Genomic DNA, 22,559 nt, shown 5'->3' with positions numbered 1-22,559 from the left:
TAGTATATCGATTGACAACTTTTTAAAATCTACATGTAAAATATTTTTGCCTCAAAATACTTTAAACTAAAAAAAATACATTAAAATGTTTGTTTCTATGAACTCTTTTTCCCATCAGCCACAGCGAATGACGTCACGGTGCTAATGCGGAAGTGACGAGGTTCCCGACTATCAACTCGACAAGACGCTGGTTGTGTTGTGCATGCGGTTTCTATCACTATTATTACTTTTGTGTTCTTGTGTTGCTATTTCGAATTAAGGAAATGGCAGCCCTTCAGTACGCCGGTATGGACGATACTGACAGCGAAGACGAATTGCCCCCGGGTTGGGAAGAAAGATCGACTAAGGATGGCTGGGTTTACTATGCAAAGTAAGTGAACTCTCAGGTGTTGGTAATTCACGGTCACCGCACGTGCTAATAATGATGTCCAATTTTAAATTGTTATTTTTCTTTATTGGATGGACATGAGACTGTATAAACGCTAGAATGACGATGCACCCGCTGTAGTTTACTGTGATTGATTTGATTCTCTAAATATTTTTAGAGGTAATACTTCAACATGAATATATTTGTAGCCGCCTCCTGGTGACTTTGATGCGGGCAGGTGTGGGCTCGATTCCCGGTGTTGATAGTAGGATTGTTAGTGCGGACGGTAGTTTGTCTATCTCTGAGTGGCGACCAGTCTCGGGTGCAATCATCGGTACGGAAGATGAATGAATATAATATATAATATAATGAATATATACTAATTTTAGCGTATTTTTGTGTGTGTTTCAAGTCACGATGAGATGAGGACACAGTGGGAACACCCCAAGTCGGGAAAAAAGAAACGCTGTGCTGGAGGTTTTATTCAAATTTCATATTTTATTTACGATATCCCGCTGAAAGGGTCATTCATATTATTTTGTTTCAACAGATTTGCCATACGGCTGGGAACAAGAGACCAATGAACATGGCCGAATAGTTTATGTTGAGTAAGTAGATTTGAAGGATGCCGTCCACTTGATGGAAATCAAACTGTAAAATTAATAGATTTTTTTGCTCTATTTCCAGTCACATCAATAAAAGATCCACTTATTTTGACCCCCGCCAAGTGTTTACCGTGGATGATGTGATGGTGAAGCCGAAACGCTACGACGGTAACTCGTCGGCTCTGGAAATCCTGCAAGGTCGGGATCTTTCTGACAAGGTGGTCCTGATTACTGGCGGAAACTCTGGCATTGGTGAGTTCCTTTTACAGTCAATTTAACTTGCGCCCTAAAAAAAAAAATACCATTAGGCAATACAGTGCACACAAAAATAAATAGCAATTTTTGAATTGATTTTCAAACAGGTGACTACTAAAGATGAGAAAAGTGTTTAGAAAGTCAAATACAAGTTATTTAAATGCAAGGTTTTTTTTAAACTGAAAAAAGTTTATTTAATCTAATGTAAGCAAATATTTCAAGACGTATTCTAATAGTCAACCTATATTCCACGTTTTACAACTGCATATTTGTGATTTTTCTGTCTTCAATGAGTAAAATATTGACCCAAATTACAATCCGTATTCTCTGAACTATAAGACGTACTTTTATTTACAGTTTGGTTACTTTAACGCAAGGGTGTCAGACTTGGGTTGGTTCGCGGGCCGCTTTAACGGCAACTTGATTTCACGTGGGCCGGACCATTTTAGATATAATATTTAGATTTTTTTAAAAATAAATGGATTAAACGAACTGGATTAAAAGCCCTGAATATTAAGGTTTTTTATAGATCTAAAACAATGTTTATTTAAGCTTTTAAAAAATATATATTTTTAGATTTTACAAAATGATTTTTGAACTAAAAACACAGAAAAAATGATTAAAAAATGACAATTATTGATTTAAAAGGGGGAAAATCAGGAAATTTAATATACATCTACACTCTTCATTTTAATTTGATCCTAAAACAGAAAGTTGGCACTCATGATTTACTTTCCCGGGCCACACAAAATGATGCAGCGGGCCAGATTTAGCCCCCGGGCCGCCACTTTGACACGAGCTTTAACGTACGTTTGTTCTCGGTTTCTGATAAAATTAAAAAATTGACCTCTCAAAAATGCGACGCATCCGCCAGTACGACTTATATGGTTTATCTCGTCGTTGTGTAATTTTTGGCTGCTGGCACTTATACTCGGGTGCAACTTATTGTCCGAAAAATCGTCCGGTAGTTGTCCTAACACATTTAAGCAGTTGGAATTTTGTCTACTGGCATTGTGTTTTCATATAAGCACCACTAGGTGTCAGTACGGTATAATACTATCTAAAAGTGCTCCCCACGAGCCAGCATTCATCAACATTAGCCTCCAAAATGTAAGACACAGACCCAACAAATCACCCCCGTGATGCCGAACACGACTGTATTGAAGTTCATTAGCCGGATGGAATTGGATGTCATTGTTAACTGCAACAAATGCGGGGGTGCTGCCGGCAAAATTGTCAGTAAGTCCATATCAAATCCTCTACAAACCCATGCATTCCCACACTTGAGTCTAATTTGAAGTCGGGGAACAGAGGTCGCTCACGGTCTCCCCGTTCCAACGGTGTACATTTTACAAGACGGATAACGACAGCTCCGGGGAAATCAAATCAACATAAAATGCTTAATTGTCTTTAGATTCAAACGCTTTGTGCAAAGGAAGTGTTGCGGCTCTGTCTAATTGCTGGATGTACATTATGAGATGGGGCACTGTAGTAGATTTACAGCTGCTTTGGGACCCCCAAGGAACAATGGAGCCCCTCAACTTAATTGCCTCCCGAGCCTGGATTTTTTTTTCTCAGTGATCTGTCCGACCACATGCGAACGAAATGGATTCTGGGAAAAAAAAATAATGTACAGTCTTATGCAAATGTGTCATTTTAACATGATCTGTTATTACTAATTACCAGCGGCGGTCCGTGCATTTTCTAGCAGCGCCTTCAGCGAATCAATCCAACCCTCAAAAACTATTTTATGGCTATAAAACCTCTACTGCAGCTACAGCTGCGACGCATAAAAAATAATAAATAATAACCTCATACAATTGAAATATTATTTCGGAATATAGCCATATTTTACTCACCCCAAATCCTTTTTAACTGTACACAATATCCATCTTTCTTTCTTCCTTCTTTTCTACCGCCAGGATTGAGTACAGTACCCTTTAATACCACAAGAGAGCACAATTGGCACGCGCTTCCTTCGCCGCTAAGCCTTTTTAAACCATCTAAATTGCTCCACAAATGCCCACTTTTTGCTTTTAAAAACACCCTAATGAGAAGCCGAGTCCGCGTCGAACCTCTTTTTGCGCACTTTTAATCTTCTCTGAATGGAAGCAAGAAATAGCTTTTTTTTTTTCTTCCTCCCGAGGTTTATCAAACACGGTGCTTACGAGAAGGCGACATTTTAAATACTTATTATACTCCTATTAACGTAACCTTTGTTTTACTCCAGCGCGTATTAAATATGCAGTACCTCGTAATTAACAATACTCTTATAGTAATTGCTTCTACTTGTGTGCTCCTTTGACATCTCGCCACTGAAATGTGGTTATGCCAATTGGCTGGACCCACTTAGCATTTTAATGGCATCAATAGTGTTTTAATCCAAGTGTCAAGGCTATTTCCATTTTCTTGAGTACGTATTTCTCCACGGGGGCAACGTGACGTTTTTATTAGGAAAGGAAGGATATTATTTAATTAGCACATTTACATTTCACATCTTTAATTTAGTTTCTTAACGCACGAAGAAAAAAAAGGGGGGAAAACACGTAGACGTTTATTTATGCGCGAAACGTCAGGTTTTGCGGTTGGCCTTGAAGCGGCGGCGGCGGCGGCGTGAGGAGAGGGAAGCTAATTCGGCGATGGCGACGGCGGAATCCGCCCCGCATTAGTCTTCCTCGCTGCGCTTTCCCATGTAAATTAAAAAGCACTACAAAGCTAAATGGTGTTTTTAATCGCGATAATGGAAATGAATGATCTCACTTTGTTTTCTGTTTCTCTCTCTCGCCCGCCTCCAAAGGTTCTCTCCCTCTTATAGACCCGAACGATTTCTAAGTGGCTTTGACCCGGGGACCGAACCCCCCTTATCCATCCCCATTACGCACTCCTGCTCCAATTCTAATTCCCCTCCTATCAAATCAACGCTCGTACTTATTTGCGGACCGCGGCTCGGTGGGACAGTTTTCCTAAAAAGACCATAGTCTGGCTAAAAGCCGTGTCAAAGGCGCCGTTTGTTTAAAAAGTAGATGACATGAGCGTTGTAATAGAGTATGGTGATCATTTATTAGGTTAGTTTGTGTCTATCTTGAATAAAATAAAGTTTGACAATAGTTAATTGAGATATTTTTAAAGAAAAAGTCACTTAAAATGTGACCCATCCTAAAAATAAGATATTCTTGCAAGATCAAAGACCATAGTCTGGCTAAAAGTCGTGTCAAAGGCGCCGCTTGTTTAAAAAGTAGATGACATGAGCGTTGTAATAGAGTATGGTGATCATTTATTAGGTTAGTTTGTGTCTATCTTGAATAAAATAAAGTTTGACAATAGTTAATTGAGATATTTTTTTAAGAAAAAGTCACTTAAAATGTGACCCATCCTAAAAATAAGATATTTTTGCAAGATCAAAGATCATAGTCTGGCTAAAAGTCGTGTCAAAGGCACTGTTTGTTTAAAAAGTAGATGACATGAACGTTGTAATATAGTATGGTAATCATTTATTAGGTTAGTTTGTGTCTATCTTGAATAAAATAAAGTTTGACAATAGTTAATTGAGATATTTTTAAGAAAAAAAAGTCACTTCAAAATGTGACCCATCCTAAAAATAAGATATTCTTGCAAGATCAAATCGTTTTTAAAAATATTAATTTTGTTAAATAAAATGTAAGGTTATGCTCAAGAAAAAGGTCATCATTTTATAACATTTATAGTAAAAAAAAGTCAAAGTAGTGTTTTACATAAAATGGGTTTGCTTCATTTGAGGAAGAAAAAAACCCTGAAACTGACAGAGTAGATTTGAAGAAAATCGGACATTCCTGCCCTCTGCTGGCGATTGTTTGGCACTACATTATTTACAAACTTGACATTCACAGATGAGCAGTGTCAGTCAAGCCTTTCCCAATTCTCTCGAATTGCTAATTTTAAAAGGCTCCTATACATTTATATAATTATATACATTTGCCAAGTACAATTCAGTTACATTTACTTGTTTTATTTTCTTCCAACAGTTTATTTCCACACATTTAGGCCTACTACAAATTCAATCCTTATTTAACTTTCCTATTTTTAAGAGCTATTCAAAATGCGCCTTATATTTCCCTGATTAAAAATTCCAAAAAACACCTGCTTCGGAAAACTTTTGTATTTTACTCAGGCGAAGGTATTTTACTCGTAAATGCCACCCGATTTTGTCGTTCACACGCCGGCCGGATCCATCGTAAAACTACGCTGTAAAAAGCAGGAAATAATGAGGATTTGTTAGGAAGCGCTCCATAATGTCCTCCGTGTCTGCCCACCTTTATAAAAGACTAACACTGTTGTGTGTTTGCGTGTGTGTGTGTGCGTGAGGGCGGGGATTAGGCGTCGAGGCCGCCGTTCTCTTCTCTCTGGATGGAGAGATCCGTAAGCATATTCGGTGAGTGGCGGCGCCCCGGGGAGCCTCGGCGCGCAAATTAAAAAAACCTCAGCCGGCTTTGTGCCTGATCATTAGATTGAGGCAGATTTGTTAAGCACAACTGCCATTAAATTGGCTGCAAAGCTGCGGTATTTACCGCGCCGCTGTTTATGAATAAGGACCCCCCTCAAAGAGCGGCGCGGCCGGCCGTGCGTTAAAGCGGAGCGCCGGGGAAGGAGGGGGATGCATTATTCATGGCGGGGAGGAAGTCCAACGGATAAAAAGATGTTCCCGGTGAAAAGTGGCGTGCGTGTCTGCGTCTTATTCCGTGTGTCCCCAAGCATTTCCAAGTGGTTTAGGTGACACCCGCACTTTATCCGTGTTCATTTCCAGCGGACAGATCGGATTTGTGGGACCGTTTGCGTGTTTTTTAGGAATTGTCGGACGCTGAGCCGTAATGGAAATTGCCATTTTTTTTGTAGTTTTGCTGGGTTTGTTAAATTATGCAACTTTAGAGAGAGAGAGATTAGAGCAGGGGTGTCGATTGTGGTCCGATTCGGTGTGCGTAGAGCAAGGGTGTCAGACTCGGGTGGGTTCGCGGGCCGCTTTAACGTCAACTTGATTTCATGTGGGCCGGACCATTTTAGATATAATATTTAGATTTTTTTTTAATAAATGGATTAAAAGAACTGGATTAAAAGACCTGAATATTCATTTTTTATAGATCTAAAACAATGTTTATTGTAGATTTTTTTTTTTAAATATATTTTTAGATTTTACAAAATGATTTTTGAACTAAAAACACAGAAAAAATGGATTAAAAAATACAATGATTGATTTAAAAGGGGGAAAATCAGGAAATTTGATATACATCTTTACGCTTCATTTTAATTTGATCCTAAAACAGAAAGTCGGCACTCATGATTTACTTTTCCCGGGCGACACAAAATGATGCTAACAGGAAGTAACCCACAGCGTCAGAAGTTTAATTGATTGAATTCAAGATGGTTGGCTAATTCTGCTTCCCGATGGTTGAAAACGCTACATGAAATGATCAATACTTTTGGGAAAAAAATGGAAAATCTCAGTGTCTTTTAATCCTGAAACAGTTTTAATGTGCCACATGGGAGTTGGGTGTACCCCTATTGGGGTTGCTTATATATATATATTTTTATTGAGAGATTTTGGGCGACAGAGAAGATAGAATAGAAGGAATTGTTGTACAAAAACATGACTTAATAAACAACAACAACAATTATTTAGGTTTTGATGGGATCGATGGATGAGTTTGAGTTTAAATATTCCAATTATATTCAGTCACAAGTGTAATGAGAATACGGCTATTGTAGAGGCTGGGAAAAAGGAGCGACAAAAATAGCTTGGAAAAAGTGTATTTCCCACCAAAATGGTCTTGGCAGCTTGATGAAAGGACGTAAAGGTTATAAAAAGTAATGGGGATAAAAGCACTGAACAAAACGTGTCTTTCTTAGGGTCCGAGGTTGTGAATTCTTGGGGGCAAAATATCCGTACCGCAATGTTCGGATCATTGAAGGTTCTCAATTGTGAAGGTGTGTGTGTGTGTGTGCGGGTGCGCCGTTGTCGGCGAATACGAGCCCACGATGACCGATTGTGTCGTTTTTATCTTCGAGAGGTTGACACGGAGGGTCAGAGTGAGAGAATGGGGGTATTATTGAGACGGTAGGGGACGGCAAGGGGTAATAGAAGCACTTCAGGGCTCTGGCCCGGAACAGCTCAACCTTGGGCGGTAATTGCCAACCATACATCCCACTTTTGGGGTGACATCGCCCTCCTCACCGACTAATGGGGGAGATTAAATGGGATCTTGAAAGTCTCAAAGTGTGGTCTGGCGTTGGGGAGTTTTTTTTACCTCCGCCAGTAGGGGAAACCTACAGAAAAGTCGGGGGTTGTTTATTGAAAGAAAAGTTTTTAGTGTGGAACAGAAGACTTGATTACATTTGGTCGTACTGAGGTCAGGGGTCACGGAGATCAGAAAAGGACATTTGATGGGACTGTTTACTGTCATTTTTGGACTAAATGCCGCCTTTTTTCACATACTTGGAACTCTGTGGTTTATAATCAATCCAGTGTGGTTTGTTGATGTTTTTTTAAAGGCTTATGAACTTGAATGTGTTTTAGTGTAGATCACATGTGTTAAAGTGGCGGCCCGGGGGCCAAATCTGGCCCGCTGCATCATTTTGTGTGGCCCGGGAAAGTAAATCATGAGTGCCAACTTTCTGTTTTAGGATCAAATTAAAATGAAGAGTATGGATGTATATTAAATTTCCTGATTTCCCCCTTTTAAATCAATAATTCTTATTTTTTAATCCATTTTTGTCTGTGTTTAGTTCAAAAATCATTTTGTAAAATCTAAAAAGATAAAAAAAAGCTAGAATAAACATTGTTTTAGATATATAAAAAAACTGAATATTCAGGGCTTTTTTAATACAGTTATTTTAATCAATTTATTTTTAAAAAATCTAAATATATCTAAAATGGTCAGGCCCACATGAAATCGAGTTGACGTTAACGCGGCCCGCGAACCAACCCGAGTCTGACACCCCTGGTTTAGATATTCCTTAATCAAATGTGGATGCTTGTGCTTTAGATATGGCTTATATTTGAATTATTCGTGTTTTTTGTGTCGCTGGGTGAGTTTTATAAACCGAAAAGTATGGCGACTCAAATTTGTAAGTTCAGGGATAGGTAGGTCAGTGAGGGTCAAAGGTCACGGAGGTCAGAATCATAGCGATGTTTTGAATTTGGCTATTTTTTCTCTCAGAATGTCCCTCTAATCACTACTTTCTCAACAATGGACACTTGGAACAATGTCGTCCTCCAAAAAATGCTCAATTATTAATCCTTTTGAAGTCATTGGCCGCTATTGCCGTCCAATTCATTTAAACCGTGAGCGTCTGGCATCAATAATTCGCCTAAAAACGTGGATAAATCTCCCGCAGATTCACACGCCACGCGACAGCCGTGGCAATTTGCTCGACGTCATTAAACATTTTTTTTCTAACGTGAAGGTCTGAAAATTTTACCGCGTAAAAGTGGATTGCAGAAAATTAAAAGTCACAGTCCAGGGAAAATAGCCAAATAAACCGTCTCATAAAGTGTCACACATCCATAACACCAATTCCCTGCGCAACAGTTTTACAGTCCAAAATGACGCTAATTCATTTTGTAAGTGATTCTTTCCAGCACGTCGTCAACCCGCGCGTTATTCTCCAAGCGCCGTTTGCGCTCCGCGGCGAGGACGGCGGGCGGGAACTCGACACGTTTACCCGCAGGTCTTGTAATGATCTCAATTGACTTGTGTTTGTCCAATTGTACTACAGAGCTTATTTTAGTTAAATGCCTCTTTGGATGCAGATCAAGAGCGAGCGAGCGCTAGCACCCGCGTGGCGGCGGCGACGACGGTTTGCCAAATAAAGCCGCTCGCTGACGAGGCTGGTAATGATCTCATTACACTGAGCCAATACACCTGTGTACCGGGGGGACTCGGAAGGGGGTTCCGAGGAGGGGGCGGCGGCGGCGGGCCAGGGCGGACAAACAAAGCGTGAAATCACTAAATCACACTCATTATTGGGGAGGGGGGGTTGCGGTATCTGAAGGGTCCACCATCCTAATGTACCATGAAGAGCATTCGTTGCTTAATGGACATTTTACACCATTCTTTTATGCATCATAGTAAAAGACATTTTTTTTGGGAGGAGTGGTGCTCTTTCATTTTCTGATTAGCGCACTGTCAAGTACGGCGCGTTAGCTTAGCGTCACCAGATTTGACAGTTGGCGCTGTTTGGGATTGTTTTGGAACGAATACAGAGCGATACAGATGTTAAAATGAAAGGGTAGATACTTTACGTGAAATGGTTTCAGCCTTGCTGTTGCTTTTCTTTTAGTGTGGCCGGGAATTCTACCTGGCAACAGGTGAGTTTTTGTTGGATTGTTTATCGGGTGAGTCTCGTAGCAAGAGGGTCGGTGTTGAGTAGACCAGTTTTAGATTGACTCTGAGTGTGAATGACTTGAAATATGAGGACTTGAAATATGAGCTGGATCAGGGGTGTCAAACTCAGTTTGGTTCGCGGGCCATATTCATGCCGACTACCGTATTTTCACGACTATAAGGCGCACTTAAAAGTCTTAAATTTTCTCCAAAATAGACACGGCGCCTTATAATCCAGTGCGCTTTATATATGGACCAATACTAAAATTGTTATCACGATAAAATAAATCAGTGGATAGGGTACACCATCCTCTACAGCTTTCACAACTACGGCAAGCAGCCCCCGACTCTACTATTTTCCCCGTAGAAAAAGTACTGCACAGTGACTGCTGGGATATATAGTTCTTTTGTCAATACACCCAATGGATTGTGGCCTGGACATCGACATCAACACAGCTTTACGAAGCATGGAAGGCAGCGTTGGAATAGTTACGCTAGCTACTATTTGCGAATGGATTGTGGCCGCCTGGACGAACGTACAAAACTCAGCGTTTTCGATGACTCTTTCGGACAATTGTTCAATTCGGACACAGAAAATGAGGACTTTGATGGATCAGTTTTGCTTCCGTTGCCTTTTTAAAAACGTGTTTTTAGCGTGTGGGTGTAGCGTGTATGTTTAAGCTGGTGTATGTTTTGCCATGCCTGGCTGCGTCTATAAAAGCGGTGCGTCCTTTGTGTGTGTAAAATACAGAAATAGCACTCGTTACTGACACTGCGGCTAAAAATACGATGCACCGTATAGTCGTGAAAATACGGTACGTTGAAAGATGAGCATCCACAGCCAGTTAAAGCGAATTGGACCTCTCGTTATCAAGGGCAGGCAGTGAGTCCATTTTTTTGGTCACTTGTCATTTTAGAGTACTTACAGGTCACTTTCTGTACATTTTGGATCATTTCTTCTTGATTTTGGGGGAAATTCTGGGCTACTTTCTGTGTATTGGTCGATTTCTGTTGATTTTTGGCCATTTCCAGGTGTCTTCCTGTTGGTTTTGGGGCATTTTCAGGTTTCTTGATTCTTTTGCTGCCATTGACGTCAGAGGAAAGAGTGAATATGACTGCAGATAAGAAATAAAAGCATTTCTTTCTGTATATACAGTAGGAACACCCCAACGGGCTGAATCAGACCCCCTAGTGGACTGGATGTTTGTCACCACTGAGCCAGTCCTCCCAGTTTAAATACCTATGTCGTCTATCCCTCTCATTGGCAAACAGTGAGTCAAATAATTGGAAAAAAAAAAATCAACTTTGAGTGTTTTTGGGGGTCACAACCTGAAAAAAAACCTCTCAAAAAATCCTTGCTAACATAGCAGTGCACATTGAAATAGTCAGCCAAATGCATGACAGACTTATTTCCATTTCCCTGAATTAAGTATAACCTGTAGTGTTATTCCACAGGTATATTGTAAAACAGCTTTGGGCGACCCAAACATTGCGAAAAGCGCCCGCGTGACCCCCCCGTCATGTTCCGTCATCAGAGTACAATGGCGAAACAGGCGCCCGTTGTTGTACGCTCGACCGGCAACGCATCGGATCGGCGCTCTCGCCGTCCGTCTCCGTTTCGGCGCCGCTCGCTCTCTTGTTATTTCACAATTAATGTCGAGCCCCGGTTATTCGTCAGCGCAAATACACGCTTGTGGTGACGTGGCCCGTTGTCGCTGCCATATTCTAATTTGTTCTCTATTATGGAAAACACTGGGGCTCCCTAATTTCTTTTTCATGGTGTGTACACACAACAAGTGAGGGGGGCGGTTGGGGGGGTTATGGTGGGGTGGCGTTGCGTTATTATTTACCAGCTGCTGTGTCCATTTTATGATATCTGAAGGGTGAATTTATGTTTCATGCTATTTAAGGGATTTTTTTTTAGGAAACATAGACTACTTATTTATTTATTAATGACCTATTTGTCTGTTTTTTGTGTTTTATTTGTGCACTAGGTGGTGAAAGCTTTAAATCTCATTATACTTGTGTAATGATAATAAAAGTATTGGACCACAGATGTCAAAGTGGTGGCCCGGGGGCCAAATCTGGCCCGCCGCCACATTTTTTGTGGCCCGAGTAAGTAAATCATGAGTGCCGACTTTCTGTTTTAGGATCAAATTAAAATGAAGATTATAGATGTATATTATATTTCCTGATTTTCCCCCTTTTAAATGAATAATTGTATTTTTTTAAATATTTTTTTTCTGTTTTTTAGTTCAAAAATCATTTTGTAAAATCTAAAAATATATAAAAAGATGTCCTGTTTTCCACTTTAATATGGAACATAATGATTAAAAGAGATTTTCCTTTACTAAGAAAAAAAAGCTGAAATAAACATTGTTTTAGATCTATAAAAAAATTGAATAGTGAGGGCTTTTGATCCAGTTCTTTTAATCCATTTATTTAAAAAAAAATCTAAATATTCTATCTAAAATGGTCCAGCCCACGTGAAATCAAGTTGACGTTAAGCGGCCCAGGAACCAACCCGACTATGACACCCTTGCATTAGACCAAGCATACAATGTAAATATTCAGAGAGAAAAATGAATATAACGTGATTAAAATTGAACTATCCCAAGGTTCAAATCAAAATATGATGAACGTTAAATTATAGATTATACTATTACAAGATTTAAATTGTCAAACGGTCATTTTGTTGCTTATTTTTCTCTAACTTGAACCTTAAGTTGTTTGGTTTCTAGGGCGTCAACTTTTAAAGTCTGTGTGAGCAATTTTTTTTCTCGTAATAATAGGAGATTTTCAGTCATATTTTTTCAGACAAGTCATAAAACTATGCAATTCAAAACATGACATTACTTATTTTTGCAGAAAGTTGTTCAGGGCCCGCAGACATAAATTTTTGGTCAATGTGAAAAATTACATTTTGTAATTATTTTTTAGGTTTATGCTAATAAAACTTTGATAAGAATGACTATTGTTAATATAGGCGACGTAGTTTTAAATGAAGACTTTCAGTTGGTGGCGTCCCTTGAGATTTTTTCAATGCAGAAAGTGTGCCGCCGCTCAAAAAAGGGGGTGAAACACTGCAATAAATATATTTTTAATTGTGATTTATACACTATAATTGCCGTCAGTGGCCCACTCCAAGGTTTTGGATGCAAAATACTCCTATTCTGCTTCTTTGCGGACTTTTACCGAACATTCCCCGTTCCGTAAAACTGCGACCGCCCTCCCATCTGCCCATTCAAATTACAACACGCGTTTACGTCACTCAAACCTTCGACCCCCCCCCCGTCACGTTGTTGTTATTTTTGTGATTGCCACTCTCCAAGCGCAACCTCCGCCCCCATTTACACCTCATAACGAGCGATATCATTTAATTCCACGCTTGACTCGTCAGCACACGGCGGGCTTCCAATCCGCCTCCAATTTGAGTTTTTTAATAGATGTCGCTCTTTAACGCTCTCCTCACAATTAGGCCTCCCAGTTTTGCTCTTAATGAAAATCTGATTATGGCATATAATCTAATTACAGTTCATATTAATCCGCCTTCCGATATCGTCCCGCTTTACGGTGGACCCTCTTCGCCGCCATCCCTTACGTCAAGGGTGTCGGACTCGGGTTGGTTCGCGGGCCGCTTTAACGTCAACTTGATTTCACGTGGGCCGGACCATTTTAGATATAATATTTAGATTTTTTTTAATAAATGGATGAAAAGACCTGAATATTCAGTTTTTTATAGATCTAAAACAATGTTTTTTTTTTTTAGCTTTTTTAAAATATATTTTTAGATTTTACAAAATGATTTTTGAACTAAAAACACAGAAAAAAATGATTAAAAAAAATAACAATTATTGATTTAAAAGGGGGGAAATCAGGAAACATATATACTCCTCATTTTAATTTGATCCTAAAACAGAAAGTCGGCACTCATGATGGACTTTCCCGGGCCAGATTTGGCCCCCGGGCCGCCACTTTGACACATTTGATCTAGTGCAAGGGTGTCAGACTCGGGTTGGTTTGCGGGCCGCATTAATGTGAACTCGGTTTCATGTGGGCCGGACCATTTTAGATATAATGTTTAGATTATTTTTTTAAAAATGGATTAAAAGCCCTGAATATTGTTTTTTTATAGATATAAAACAATGCTTATTTTACCTTTTTTATATATTTTTAGATTTTACAAAATGATTTTTGAACTAAAAACACCGAAAAAATTGATTAAAAAAATTACAATTATTGATTTAAAAGGGGGAAAATCAGGAAATATAATATACATCTATATATATCATTATAATTTGATCCTAATTATTCCAACAGCACTCATGATTTACTTTCCCGGGCCGCACAAAATGATGCGGCGGGCCAGATTTGGCCCCCGGGCCGCTACTTTGACACTTGTACCTTACATAGACTTGCCGTAAATGTCGTCGGAAATGAGAAATTACGATGTAAATGAACGCAACACGGCTCGGCAATGACCCATTTAGACGAGTCATTTAGAAATGAACTTCTCTGCTTTATATCTTTTTATTTTTCTGTCACTTTTATCGCGAGCGAGAGCTTCATCCGAAGCCACGCCGCGCCGTCTCGGACAGATAACTCGTGGCGCTATCAAGCCACGGCGCTCCGTTTCCAAACCCGCCTCTTATCGGCGCCCTTTGATGCCAGTCGCCGCGCCAAAGGTTGGCTTTTCCGCTCGATTGTCCGTTTGACTCCCACCGTCATTAGCCCCGTTTGTCATAATTACCCCCATCAAGGCGTAATTGCCCACCTAATTAATAACCCAGCCAGCCAGCGACTAACCCCGCCCGCCCGTCCCGTGTTGGGTCTTCTTAACGAGCGAGGCGATACCTTCCGAGCCCGAGGCCACGTCCTTAACTTTTTATCTGGTCGGGCGAGAGGAAATAGAGCAGAACCATAATAATTCAATCAGTGTCATCATTTCTGAGAGAAATGATTAGCTCGCTGCGCCGACACCACTGGCTCAACGGCGGAAATAAATGACATGAAAATTTGATAGTCATTCTTACCGGCCCTTCCTCCTCCTCCTCCTCCGACGTCGGGGCCAATTTGGCAAAATCGCCACTTATCTGGTCGCCCTTTTGAAGGATGTGGTGAAATCAAATCTGATGTGTGGCTTCTGCTTTCATGTCTTAGGCTTCGAGACGGCCAGGTCCTTCGCGCTGCACGGCGCCCGCGTCATCCTGGCCTGTCGAAACTTGTCCCGGGCCAACAAGGCTGCGAGCGTGATACGGGAGGATTGGGTAAGTCACTCCGTAAAACGGTACACGGTCGATTGGTCGCCGGTCTTTTGGTCGCCGGTCTTTTGGTCGCCGGTCTTTTGGTCGCCGGTCTTTTGGTCGCCGGTCTTTTGGTCGCCGGTCTTTTGGTCGCCGGTCGTTTGGTCGCCCGGAAGGTAAGTGATAATGACCATTTAAATCGTTGCTCAAATTCCCTAAATACAAACTGCAAATGACTATTTAGTCATACTTAATGCCCTAGTAATTATTAGGCTAAAGAAAAGCTTCAAATTTCCCGTACTTTTATTGTTTTTTTGTTGGAGAACTTGTTAAGACCCTGACTGACGTCGCTTCTTAAAGGGACAACGCATGTACATACAAACTCTTCTACACTCACACGTCGGCTCAGTGAAAACGGCTCATGGCCATTGTTGGCTTTTATTGATGCGTAGACCGTGTTGTTTTACCTTGTTTTTTCGCCCGTCTTTTGGTCGTCGGTCGTTTGGTCGCCGGTCTTTTGGTCGCCCGTTGTCGCAGATCGGCGACCAATCGACTGCACACGCCGTAAAACTGTACAAGATCGTTTGAGTTCAGACCAGAGTCTGACACCTTTTCTCTTGACGGTAATATGGATTATTTGGACAATGATACGATGTTTGCCGATATTACAAAGTCAGCCGCAATTTGTTTTGATTTTGGGCCTTCAACCCATAAGATGGACACATTTGTCCAAAACAGTTATATTTCAGTAGTCATGACGGCATCGCTATCATTCTGACCTTTGACCCTCACTGACCTTATCCCTGAACTTACAAATTTGAGTCGCCATAATTTTCGGTTCATATAAACTCACACAGCGACACTAGAAAACACAACTAATTCAAAAAAAAGCCAAAGTGGACTATAAAGCACAAGCATCCACATTTGATTATGGAATATCTACACCAAAACACAGTTTATTAGCCTTTTAAAAAAAGAACATCAATAAACCACACTGGTCATTTTGACGTTCTTTTGACAATCTGGTAAGAATGAAAACCATGTTTTAAAAACCAAAACGTCTAAACTAAACGCTAATCTTGATTTCGATTGTCGCTTAACCCACTATTTTTTTTTTTAAACATCACGTTGATCACAATAACAGTCACATTTTTTGCCCTCGTGGCCCACATAACCCAAAATACGATGTCCAGATATGTAGATTTGTTATATATATATATATATATATATATGAATAAATTAATTTTATTAAATGTTAATGAATACAAACTCTTTAGGCCTCCAATAACACTGTATTTGATAAAAATTTGCATCATTTTTTTTAATGGCTGCCCTATAAAGGGTTAAATGGATCACTACATAAGACTGGAAAAAAACATGTATAGTTTCCTTAACTGTTGCTTAAATGACACCAAGCATTTTCCCGTATCACACGCTCCATCCCAACGCGCTCACCGAGGTCGTAAGTCAATAATTTTATTCCGGAGATTTATTTAAACGGGCTTCCCGAGTTCTCGGATGGGGATGCGCGGGGAGCATCTGATAATTACCCGAGATTATTGCTTTAATATCGCGGCGCTTGCGACTCGTCCGTAGATTTACGAGCGCGGGAAAATAAACAAGCGAAATGTGGCCGCTGGAGCAGAAAGAAGAAGCCATTAGCACTGGCTTGATTACAGAGAGTCGAAGAGTGAGGAGGGCGAGAATGGAGGGAGGAGGGAGAGGAAGATTTTCAACTCAACACATCCTAATTGAAGGATGCCCCTGAGGCTATCAATATTGTGTGCGAAAGGCCATTGAAGAATGCAGCAAAAAACTTACTTGGATTCAAGTACTGTGGTGCATTCAATGACCAGAGAAGAAAGTAGTATGGGATGATGACACTTTTTTTTTTTTTTTGCTGTGTTGTGAAGTGATTTGGCTCCCATGTTGACTAGCCCATGTGTGTGTGTTTTTTTTGTGGTGGAATAATTGGAGAATGAAGGATTGTGTTTTTTGAGTAGGTTTTTACTGTTAGTTTAACATCGTAAACTGGGTTGGATGTGGTAATCTGTTTTATGGGATTTTAGATGGATTTCAAAGGGATACAGATAACTTGATATCACATTCTTCTTCAAACTTGTCAGACTTTGTCAATATTTTTTTTTTTTTTTTTTTTGACTTGTTTTGGGAAATTGAATTAAAAAGGGAATGATTCAGTTGCTAGTGGCATTCAAAAATGAGGTTTGAACCGTAAAAATTGAGATGGCCCAATGGGAAATTTGGAAATTTGGGGGCACACAATTGATTTCCAAACTAGATATTCACATTTCCAATAATTTAAATATGCCAACATCTCTTTTTCTCAATAGCAGCAACCATACAATTGTCAATAACAAGTCCAAATGAACTACGACCACCCGGCTTGCTCTCTAAATATCTCATCTCAACTCATAGATGTGATAAGCACACCTGAGGAACACCCGTTTTTCATTCAGTTTTCCGCATTTTTTTTTTAATCTTTAACTATTTGGACAAAAAAAAGTAAATAAAAAAAATACTAGACCAACATCTTCCTTTAGGGGGCAACCTGGACCCCAAGTCTGTGAATTGGCACTACAGGCTCCCTCAAATGAAGCTACTTCTGTCACATTTTCCCTCTCCCCACTCGTGGAAAAGCCAACGGATAAAAGTCAAAATATCCGAATCCATCTTTTTCCCCCCGCTGACATTATTAATAGACGCGACAGAAGAATAGAGGAGAAGAATGAATCTTTTAAGATGATGGATGGCTTTAGCTCGCCTTCCCATGCTCTCGCGCGGAGGTCGTGGTGATAAGAGGGTATATTTTGGGGTGCACCGTACAAAAGGTCGCCCTATCTACTTCCAGGTGTCCCTCCCGAGTTCCGCTCCGGCTGCCGGGAGTGGAACTGCCGTCCCGATTGCGCGGGACCTCTCACCTTTAACTACAATGCTTTAAACCATTACTCTGAGCTGCCGGATTTTTTTCCTTTTTTTTTTTTTCCCGGCTGGGTCCGCGCGGGGCGACGGCGCCGTTGAGCGGCGCGGTGTAGCGCCGTGTTCTGACAGTGGGAATAATAATGGAGGTTCACGGCGAGATAATGGCTAGGTCAGAACAGCCAGTGGCTGTTAGGAAGAGTGGGGTCGGAGGTCGTATCCTTCCCAGCCGTACGGGTTGCGCTATGCCGGGAACTGCTACTGTAGAACGGAAAAAAGAAAAAAAGAAAAGAAAGAAAACTCACACTTGACTGGGGATTCCAAGGCCTTCACTTTTGTTTGGCTTTGTAAGATTGTTTCGTTTAAAGAGGATTGAAAATGATTTCATGAAATGAAAGCGAGTGAAGTGTGCAGTTTTTTTTTAGTGTTACATTTTCTAAATGCCACTCATAGATGCAGTGGATGAATACAAAAATAAAATTGGTAATGTTTAGTTTTGTTTGTTGCAAGTAAATATATTTACCCGTGATGTCATAGCCCGTTTTCAAAATGACAAATGTAATACTTCATTATTATTATTATTTGTGATAGTCAGTACATTATTGTATTTATTTGTGATAGTCGGTATATATTACATTATTGCATAAAGTATTACAGAGTGGGATATAAAATCGAATATATATTGCATGGTTAGCAGTGATGTTTCCGTGTGTAGTTTGCATATTCACCCCGTGCCTGCGTGGGTTTTTTGGGGGCCCCACATCCCCAAAAACATACCTGCATGGTAGTACTACTCTAAATTAACCCTAACCCTAGCTACGATTGGTTGTCCTTTGTCTCCTCGTGCCTTTTGATTGGTTCTCCCATAACCACCGTGAGGATAAATGAACGTATAAACAAATGAAACGACAAAAGGATCCACTGCTACTTGATAGTGTCCATCTAAAATGCAGAATTATCCCCAACACATCCCTTTTTTATCTCTATTTAAACTGCCTTCCTGTCATTTAAAATGTGTCCCGATTGAGACTGTCTTATTACGTGTATTTAAAATGTTTAATTAGCACTGTCCATTTCATGAATTAACTCTCCCAGCCAATCTCTCATTAAGCCCCTCTCAAATGACCCACCTGACACCATTAGCGTCAGGTAGCCGCTTTGTGGATAAAAAAACTTGACATTGTTCAGTAGCGCTTGGCCCCTGGCCCCCCGTACACTTTCCACACATGGTCTCCCCCCCTTCTCCCCCCTCCTCCCCCCCCCTCCCACGACTCCTCAGCCATTCCACTCACAGTCTGTGGCCGGGTTAACTTCCCGGTTAAGTGCCGACGCGTTGCCCGAGTGTGGGAGATTTAGTTTTCCTGATGGCCCGTAAAATTCTGCTTATCTTTGACTCTACGTTCTCCCCTCGAAGGGCCGTAATAGACTCCCCTGGGGGGTCACGTCGGCCCCCCGCATGAAAAACACATGCGCAATTTGCAATTTATTTTCATTTTTTATTCCAAAATGCGTGCCAACCCCCCCTCCTTCTCCTCGATGCTACACAACACATGCTAATGAGAGGCTTTGTAAAGGCGGTAATTAGTAAGTCGCTCACTGATTGCTTTGCTTTTTTTTTTTTTGGTGCACGCGTGTGCGGTTATTGTTAATGCGGCCGTAGTGGAGAGTCGAGTTCGGTGGGGTGAAGCCTTCGCTGTCCGTTGGGGCCACAAGTGGGGGGTGTCCGGTGCGTAATGTCAAGCGGCAACATGAATACGGGCCAGAAAGGTGGATATCAGGTCATTCACATACTTGTCAACTTATACGGTTTTCTTTTTTTGGTCATTTCAAATGGTATAGGCCGTATAACAACTTTTGTACGGAAAAATATATTTTTTAAAGTACGTTTTTTTTGTAAAACTGATCTGGTTTTACCCATTTTGGCTCTAATCCGGAGCGTCTTGGTCACTGGTAGCAGATGAAAACGTCATCGTCGACTGCTAATATTTTCATGCTTTGAGCATGATATGCTCATGCCCCTTTTTCACTATTTAAATATAGCGCGTCAGCAAGCAATGTACCTACACAGTCAAGCTGTCAGCGTCATACAGCGACATCTACAGAATCTTGAATTTAGTGCATACTGATTGGGCACCCCGTCCACTTTGGAGAAAATTGTAGACTTTTAAGTGCGCCTTATGTGAGTAAATATTTTTTTTAAATCGCTTAATAAGGGGAATTGCAATCATTAATAAGGAGAGCCATTGGCCGAGGTTGATAGGTATGATATTAGGTCATTCATATGATAACAGACTTAGAGTAGTTGGTAATATATAACCTAAAAAGGAACTCTTTTGACCAAAAAACAATTTCTGCAGAAACAAACTGCCTTATAAGTTAGTTTTTTTATAGTTTGGCTGGGCCTGCGACTCAACTGTTAATAAAAAAACTGTTAATATTACATTAACAGGTGCTTATTTTGATTGTTGTTCCCAACTTTTCCTATTTTTTCATTAGTTCACAACGAAAAAAACCTCAAATTAATGTATGAATGGATTCATTGCTCTGATTTCAGTTGGTATGGCTGAAAGAGTTATTTTTTTTAGTTTTCCTTTAACATCTTAGTTGATTTAAAAAAAAAATTGGTTTATTTGTCAGCTGCAGAACTAACAAAACGCTTTTACTCTTTTAAAAATCTATTCAGTCCTTGAAGATTTCATCTTTTCTACAGTCGACATAATACAAAAACAAAATGATCAGTGTCTTTAATTGAATATCAATGTTTCACTTTTGTTCATTGATTATTAATTGGATAATTTTTATAATTCCATCCGGCGAACAGAATTTTGAATTATTTTCTTTTCCCCCATCTCCTTCCCAATAATTACGAGTAACGGCTGTCAGGCCTCCCCGTTGAAATAGATGAGACGTCTACGGCCATCCATGCCGGCCAATGAGAACTGAGTGAGCGGCCTTTAAAAGGCAAGGTGGTGTCACCCTTACTCTCCCTTTAACCCGAACTCACGAGTGTGTGTGTGTGTGTGTGTGTGTGGTAGTTGTACTTGCCTGTATGTGTCCATTTGCCCCACGCGTAACCTCGGGTGGCAGGCAGCCTGACAGGCCGCGTGGCCCCCGCCGGCCAGCGTGCCACGCCATTCTCTTCCAGCTGAGGCCGACGGGAAGTGACACGTAGGAATTGCTGACCTGGTCGCTCGCTGGCGTCCCCCCTTCGGGCCCGCTACCATGCTGGCTGAACTTTTTGTTGCCGCTCTGAGAAATAAGTCATAAATGATACAGGTCCGCCTTTTACTTGGATTTGTGAGCTGTTACTTCACTTGGGTTTGTTTTACCATTGAAAGGGGCATACATTATTTACCCTTGTTTGGGTGGTTTTTCTAATACCGAAAACACGTTTCAACACTACGTACGCTATATAAAGGTTAAAGATTAGTTAAATGATGCCAGAACGACTAATTTGAATTTTTTTGGGTCATACTGTGTAGTGTAATGGAACATTAGATGTTATTTTGTCAGTCTACTTTCATTGCAATATGTAATGAAAAATTTGATTTTTGTTTTAATGTTGGAATGTAAGTACACCTTTTTGACAAGTATTAATTAGGTAATGGTTAACGTCTGTAGAATATTTTTTGGGGGTTTAATTTTGCATGTAGTATACACGGCTTGGCTTCGATGTTGACGTTTGGGCTTCAAAATGTCACTCATTTTGTTCTTGTTGTTGTTTTTGTGAGGATGGCAATAGTTACTCTGTTTATTGTGGACCAATCAGAATAAAACTTGGGTAGGAGAGGAGTTTGCATTGATCCTAGCTACCTGTTTTTAGTCTCGGTTTCTCTAATTATGGATTGATTAATTGCAAATTTTCATGTAGTTACTCCAGCTATCCAAAACAAGACAGTAAAGCATCGCATTTTGTTCAAGTAACGGGTGGTCGTAGTTCATTTCAACTAGGCCAGGAACAAAAATAAGCGCCTTGCTCAAGACATTCTGTTTGGAAAAAGTTGGACGATGACGTCATTCATGTTTTGATTCAAATCTATAAATACGCCTAATCCCACTACTTTTTAAAAATAAGATAACCTAGCAGATAGAGAATATTAGGCCATTTTATTGCATAGTTTGTCAACCTCTTCCATAAATTTCCCAGCATTTACCCAGACTCTGGAGGCCCCAGCAGAATGAGAACAATATAATATCACTTTGTTTATGATAATCTGAGACCATAAAAGTCTTATGTGTCCTTTTGCTGATGCATCAGTTCCAGGAAAAAACTCAGTTCAATCCAGTAAAAAAATGATCCTTCTTTTGGAAAAGCCCCTAGGCTACATGGGCGTTATACCCACGCTTCCGCCACTTCGTTGTCACCTCCCTTCCTAATTTCCAGGACGTGTCACCTAGCGCGGCGTCTCGTCGAAGTTGCGTGCGTCAGCTTCTCCGGGGAGAGCTTTTCATCCGCCTTTTACCTGCTTCGTTATTTGTTTGCATTTTGCCTGGCGTTTTGTGTCTGTCTGGTGAGAGTAAAAAGTCATCTCATCACCGACCTTACAATCTATATCGCCCGTTCACGGCCAACACGAGAGGGATAGATGGAATTTGCTATATGTAAATTGGAATTTGAAAAGCTCTTTGGATGCCAGCCAAGGCGAAGAACAAGAGCCACGATGGGATTTGCTGGAATCGAGTACTAAGGGGACTTTACGTGCCTTTACAATACAGTTTGTGGGATTATTTGGAAAGCCTTGGGAGCGCGTATAGAATGAAAATATTTGGTTCTTGCCGTTTATGGACTCGCTTGCAG

The 22,559-nt window shown here is 40.5% G+C and overlaps 1 protein-coding gene and 1 long non-coding RNA gene across 3 annotated transcripts in view; one reads left to right on the top strand and one right to left on the bottom strand.

Moving 5' to 3' along the window:
- The first annotated feature begins 152 nt into the window (after positions 1-152).
- The window catches only part of wwox (WW domain containing oxidoreductase), a 168,373-nt gene continuing 145,966 nt past the window's right edge, over positions 153-22,559 (top strand). For both annotated transcript variants that reach the window (XM_077596345.1, XM_077596344.1), the window contains exons 1-5: positions 153-370; positions 780-844; positions 918-975; positions 1,055-1,224; positions 14,742-14,848. In XM_077596345.1, coding sequence (XP_077452471.1) covers positions 264-370; positions 780-844; positions 918-975; positions 1,055-1,224; positions 14,742-14,848 — 507 coding nt within the window. In that variant the 5' untranslated portion in view covers positions 153-263. The remainder of the gene's footprint in view (positions 371-779; positions 845-917; positions 976-1,054; positions 1,225-14,741; positions 14,849-22,559) is intronic.
- LOC144071342 (uncharacterized) lies at positions 852-20,995 on the bottom strand. Its single transcript, XR_013299614.1, has 3 exons — positions 20,807-20,995; positions 1,103-1,258; positions 852-1,018 (listed from the first exon to the last, which is right to left on the bottom strand). It is a non-coding gene; the product is annotated as an uncharacterized LOC144071342 (long non-coding RNA).

Source organism: Stigmatopora argus, chromosome 3 (genome assembly GCF_051989625.1).
Source record: "Stigmatopora argus isolate UIUO_Sarg chromosome 3, RoL_Sarg_1.0, whole genome shotgun sequence".
Classification (NCBI taxonomy): domain Eukaryota; kingdom Metazoa; phylum Chordata; class Actinopteri; order Syngnathiformes; family Syngnathidae; genus Stigmatopora; species Stigmatopora argus.
Note: the sequence above shows the minus strand (reverse complement) of the source record. Positions and strands in the feature narration are given on the sequence as shown.